General features: G+C 56.6%; 1 protein-coding gene across 1 annotated transcript in view; it reads left to right on the plus strand.

Annotated features, from left to right (window-relative positions):
• Positions 1-6,000, plus strand: part of CARD10 (caspase recruitment domain family, member 10) — a 35,072-nt gene that overhangs the window by 27,357 nt on the left and 1,715 nt on the right. The window contains exons 13-19 of the mRNA XM_006890220.1: positions 1,062-1,221; positions 1,609-1,720; positions 2,074-2,317; positions 2,487-2,556; positions 4,300-4,402; positions 5,494-5,652; positions 5,746-5,861. Coding sequence (XP_006890282.1) covers positions 1,062-1,221; positions 1,609-1,720; positions 2,074-2,317; positions 2,487-2,556; positions 4,300-4,402; positions 5,494-5,652; positions 5,746-5,861 — 964 coding nt within the window. The remainder of the gene's footprint in view (positions 1-1,061; positions 1,222-1,608; positions 1,721-2,073; positions 2,318-2,486; positions 2,557-4,299; positions 4,403-5,493; positions 5,653-5,745; positions 5,862-6,000) is intronic.

Below are 6,000 nucleotides of genomic sequence, written 5' to 3' on the forward strand. Positions count from 1 at the left end.
CCATCTGCTATTACATGCTGGCCCTGGTACCCCTTCGTCTGGAAAGCTCCCATCTCCGTGTTCCCCAGTTTTGCTCTCTGGCTAGCTGGGACCATCTTCTGATCTGCTCTGGGTTCTACCAGCGTCTCCCACCGCACACTGTGAGTGGATAGACATCAACCTGCGGGCCAGGCAGGAAGTCCTGGTGGTGCTGCAGAGTGAGCCTTGAGCTGCTAATCAGAAAGCCAGTGGTTCAGATACAGTGGGGCAGATGCTGTGTTTGTGCCAGGTTCAGACCTGGTTACCACAGAAGCCTGGTGTTTAGGATTTCCCCCCCCCCACACACACACATTTTATTGCCTTATTGTTGTCGTTGAGTACCATAGAATTGTAATGGTCCTAAAGCTGAACCTCCAGTGGCTTTTCAGAGGCAGTTAATCGTGCAGGAGGAGATTGCCTATCCTTCTCCCATGGAGCAGCTGGTGGCCTCGAACCACGTGCCTTTGGGATTGCAGTGCAGCTTCTTGACACAAGGCCACCAGAGCTCTCTCTTCAGTAGCTGAGTTGCTGTAAATTAGCCCCCGCGTCGTAGTGCCCCCTTGTGTTACAGAGTAGAATTGCTCCATAGCTATTAGCCTAGGGAAGATTTTGGCAGATCTTGGAAGAGGTGGGTGGATTTGAAGTAACAACCATTACGTTATTCACTTCCCTTTTGCCCAGGAATTTGGGAAGGAAAAGCCACTGTGACCTGGGCTTTGAAGGATGGGCAGACATAGCCAGGCGGAGAGGAGGGGAGCTGACATCTGGGTGCAATGGCCTGAGGTTTCATGGCGCCCAGGGACTCTTAAGCATCCCTCATTCTGCAAGACCTTTGAAATGCATAAACACTAACGGACTTTTAAAAAAATTTTTTTAAAATGTTATTACATTTTGTTGTGTGTACCGTCAAATCGGTTCTTACTGGTTCGGGAGGAGATTGTCCCTCCTTCTCCAGCAGAGCATCTAGTGGATTCGAACTGCATACCTCTGGGATTGCAGTAAAAGCACGAACAGACTCTTAATTCTCCCCTCTGCCTTCTCAGGTCGTTGGCCATCCGGTTGTCGGGCTGGAACCCCCCAGGGGGGCCTGAACCTCAAGACAAAAGTCTAGACAGCCTGTCACTCCTTGGGGACAGCTGGTCCGGGTCCGTGGTGCGGCGGGTGCTTTCTGGGCCCGGGTCAGCAAGGACCGAACCTGGAGAGGTGCGGCTCCTCCCCTTTAGGCTGAAGGTGGAGCCTTAGCTGGACGAGACTCCCGCTGATTGGTCAACCAAGGCGGGTGGGCGGAGTCTCTGAGGATTGGCCAGAGGGAGAGAAATCTGACCTTAGTTACTGGTTGCCCCGCCCCAGACTCCAGGAAAGCTGATTGGACAGACTCAGGTTGGGCAAACCAAGAGCCCCTGACCAGCTCAGGGTGTCCAGGTTGGGGAGTCTGTTGGTAGAAGCTAAGTCATGGCGCTTGGCCTCTGATCCGGGGGTTTTGAATAATAAGACGTAGTCCCTTCTACACCCTGCCTTCCTCTAGCTCCCCAGTTTTTCTGACCTTAGAAGGTAATTTTTTTACCCCTCACTGTGTTGATTTCTTCCCAGCCAAGGACTGATGGCGCTGGCCTGGAAGGGGCATGCCTGGATGCTGAGGCCCAGCAGAGACCCTCACCCTGGAGCCAGGGGTCCACACTCCCCTACCTCGTGGACCCGAAGGGTAAGCCTGACCTTGTGAGGAGGCTGGGGAGCAACTGGGACCAGCCCAGGGTAAGGGCAGGGGAACCAAGGGCTGGAGCGGGAGACAGTCCTGGGGTCAGTCCTCAGCACATGAAGTGGGCATGCATGAGGAGTCCAGAGACATGGGTTCAAGGTCTGGTTGTGTCTTTTGTAAATTGGGTGACATTGAGCAAGTCCCCACCCTCTCTGGGCCTGAGACTCGCTATAAGAAGGGGAATGTGGGGTCCCACAACTAAGACTTTGAGAGAGCTATGCTGGTGGTCTCCCCACCAGCCAACCCCTGGCCTCACCTCTCTCCTCTTGTCATCCCTCCACCCCTGCTGCCATGCCCAGCCTTCCAGTCCTTCCATGAGGCCCTGGATGCCTGGGTGAAGGGGTTGAACACTGAGCCTTTCTACATTCGAGCCAACCTGACCCTGCCTGAACGGGCAGACCCCCATGCCCTGTGCGTGAAAGCCCAGGAGATTCTGCGCCTGCTAGACCCCGCCTACAAACGGCGGCAGGAGTGGTTCTGCACCCGCGTGGACCCCCTGACCCTGCGGGACCTGGACCGAGGCACCGTGCCCAATTATCAGAGGTGACAAGATCTGGGAGCTGGGAGCCTCGTCCCACCTGGGTGTCGGGCTGCGAGACACAGGGAGCCTCCTGAAATCGCTCACTGTCCTCTGTGGTGGTCCTGGGGTCTAGAAGTCAGGGTCTCCCTTTGTCCCCCACAAACATGTGACATGACTCCTTGTCCCCCCCAGAGCCCAGCAGCTCCTGGAAGTTCAGGAAAAATGCCTGCACTCCGGTCGGCACCGAAGCCCCCGCAGTAATGTAAGCACCCCTGGGTGGGCAGGAGGGGCCTGAGAAAGGCAGGGGGGTGGGGAGGAGAGGAGGAAGGACCCCACTGTCAGGACTCAGCTGAACTACTCTGTGCCCAGCATGTGTTTTCCTGGAGCTCAGCAGACAGACACACAGACAGCTAGCCAGCCCACGGAGCCTCCCATCCGTTGCAGCTTAGAGGATCCAGTAAGCTCAAGAGGCCAGTAGTCCTGAGTCCTTGGGCAGAATGAGACTCAGACAACTTAAATACCCAGAAAGAAAAAAAAATACCCAGAAAGCTATCTTGTTAAAGGTGTCGGGAGTGTGGGCTCCATGACCTTGGACAAGCACTGCAACCTCATGTTGAGGCTCTGTTTTCTTATCTGTGAAATGGGAGCAGTTGTACTGTATCAAGGAGGGCGTACAGGAAGCTCTGGTGGGCTAGTGGCAAAACGTTGTGCTGCAGTCCCGAAGGCACATGGTTCAAGTCTGCCAGCTGCTCTGTGGGAGAAGGATGGGTAATCTCTTCCCATGCGATTAACTGCCTCTGAAAACCTGCCAGAGGTACAGCTAAGGGTCGGTTCTGACTCTACAGTATACAGCAACAATAGGAGGAGGTGTGTACGACTTGTTATGCGTCAGAGAGTTGGACAATGACTAGGGAGGATAGAAGGAGAATTGATGCCTTTGTAGATGCCTGTGCTGCTGGAGAAGAGTATTGATACACCATGGACTGCTAAGAAAATGAACAGGTTCATCCTGGAGAGGGTCTAACCAAGCTGCTCCTTGGAGGCAAGGATCTTGGGGCTTCCTCTGACATACTTTGGACATGTTGCAAGGAGGGAGGGACCAGTCCTTGGAGAGGGACGTCATGCTTGGGGGTAGAGGGACAGCGCAGGAGGGGAAGGCCCTCTATGAGGTGGGTTGAATCAGTGACTGGGGTAATTGGGGTGGGTGTATCGGAGACGGTGTGATTGGCACAGGATAGAGCAGGGTTTAGGGATGTTGTACATAGGGTTGTTATGAGTTGCAAGCGACTCGACGGCACCTAACTACAACCCACGTCAGGTGCTCTGGCGTTTGATGTATGTTCAAACTCGTCAAGGTTGGTGGCCGTCGGGTGGATTCTGACTCATTGCGATGCACAGAGGACAGACAGAACGGCCTGTCATTTCTGAGATTGCCTCGTCTTACCCCTGTGGAACTGTCAGTGGGTTTGGACCCACTAGCAAAGACCACAGTGGTGTTTGCTGCCCAGTACTTAACCTGCTGCACCACCAGGCCCTGTGATGCACACTGGCTATCAGTGTAATTGTTGTCGGGCTGATTGCCTTGTCTGTGGTCACGTTGCTAGTTATTAAGCTCTGAAATTGTCTCTTCTGTATCTTGCTGCTTCCCAGGCAGAAGTTTGGCCTCCTGTGACTCTTCCATGGGCTTTGTGTGTAGTGCGAGGGTGCCCCCAGTGGGCGGGGTGTATATGACATCCAGAAACCTCAGTCTCCCCTTCTGTAAAGTCACGGCAGACTACCTGGTCCTGCGGTGTCCACCTCATCAGCCCAAGGGCTCTTGCCTCTCCGGTCCTTAGGGACATTTGTCTTCACCAGCTCAAGGCATGGTGCCAGCAGGGTTGGGGGTAGAGATTGTGTTGACCTGGGTCAGGGGTCAAGGGCAGTTTCTGGAGGCTGTTTATTGTCCCTGACCCATGAGGGTGACATGGGGCTGAGCTCTCAGACACCCCTCTCATCTCTTCCCCAGCTAAAGAAGCGAGCCCTAGATCAACTCCGGCTGGTGAAGGCCAAGCCTTTGGGGGGTCCTGCCGGGGAACCCCCGGAACAGATGCTGCTGGAGCCCTGCTCAGGTGAGCACGCAGGTGGGAAGATGCAGATCTGTGCCCTGTGTGGTCGCTGTGGGGGTTCCATTGGGAGATGGGGCTTATGTTGGGGGACCTGAGGGATAAGGTGCCCTCTCCTGCCAGGTTTGTGAGGTGTGGTGCTGGGTGTATGTATGTCATGCCATTGTAGGGCTGATGTCTCTGCGGCACGCACAAGTAAGGCATGTTCTTAGCTGGGAGCATGTGCGCGAGGGGTGTGTGTGTGTGTGTGTGTGTGTGTGTGTGTGTGTGTGTGAGTCCAGTGACAGGCCAGCAGCTCTCAGGGCTGAGGGGAAGACTTCTGGAAGAGGAGGGATTTGAACTGGGTGTTCAAGCATCAGCAAAAGTTTGCTTCTGGCACAAGGCAGTTAGCACAGGCACACAGAGGCGTGTGTAAGGAGCATTCAGCTCAGTGTGCGTGCTCCGGGCACAGCTCCGTCAGTGCTGCGCTCCATCCAGGGTCGCCGTGGCCCCTACTTTCAAGATTGCTGCCTAAGGGGGGAGGTGGACACCATCAGATCATTAAGTGGACATTTGAACACATTCCATGGAGGCTGAGGCCGTAATGAGCATGTGCCACTGGTCTTGCCGTCTCAACACCAGGCTGGGGGTGAGCGAGTCTTTTGAGGGTGAGAAAGGGTTAACTGGTCAGCAGCTCAGCGTGGGCCAGTGGGCCCCAGCAGCACGTGCAGAGCCCTGTGATCCATGTTCAAGGGGAGGAACTGGATGGTCAGTGAGCAGGAGGGGAGTCTGCTGGGAGAGTGGCTCCCTGCCCACAGGCTGACCGCAGGGCTCGTCACCCATGTGGCAGATGTGGCCTTTTTCCTGAGGATCATGGGAAGTCGCTGGACCATTGAAAGCAGGGAAAGGACAGAACCTGACTTGGGTTTTGAAAGGCTCTGGTTGTAAAGTATTTCATGGCCTGTAGGGGGCAAGGGTGAGGCAGAGGAGCCGGCTGCAATGGCCTCAGCCAGGGGCACCTGCAGGACAAGCTGTGGGGGTGCTTAGAAGGAGGGTGGATGGGGAGGTGATGGGGCCGCACCTCACCCTCATCTCTGCCGCCCCCTCCCCTGCCCCAGAGCCAGAGCGGAGCCTCAAACCTTACAGCCTGGTGCGCCCCCTGCTCGTGTCTGCCCCGCGGCCCGTGGTCCTCTTGCCCGAGTGCCTGGCGCCCCGGCTCATCAGAAACCTGTTAGACCTGCCCAGCTCCCGGCTGGACTTCCACGTGTGCCCAGCGGGTGAGTCTGTGGACCAGGCAGGGGGAGGAGGTGCCGGCCTAGGCAGCAGGCCCACTGACCTGCCGGCCCTGCCCCTCTCTCCCTCCTCTGTAGAAAGCCTCTCTGGAGAGGAACAGTGCGTGTCCTCGGCACCCGGAGCCCCCAAGGCCCGGCCTGCCACCCCCGGCCTGGGCAGCAGGATCCGCACCATCCAGGAGAATGTGGGGAAGGTGAGAGGGTGTGGGTGGGGTCCTGCGGGGGTAACCATGGGGTGATGGTGGGTGGCGTCCTGCGGGGGTATCCGTGGGGTGATGGTGGGCGGGGTCCTGCGGGGGTATCCGTGGGGTGATGGTGGGCGGGGTCCTGCGG

This window comes from Elephantulus edwardii, unplaced genomic scaffold (assembly GCF_000299155.1).
Source record: "Elephantulus edwardii isolate Elephantulus edwardi_28Jun2011 unplaced genomic scaffold, EleEdw1.0 scaffold00086, whole genome shotgun sequence".
NCBI classification, from domain to species: domain Eukaryota; kingdom Metazoa; phylum Chordata; class Mammalia; order Macroscelidea; family Macroscelididae; genus Elephantulus; species Elephantulus edwardii.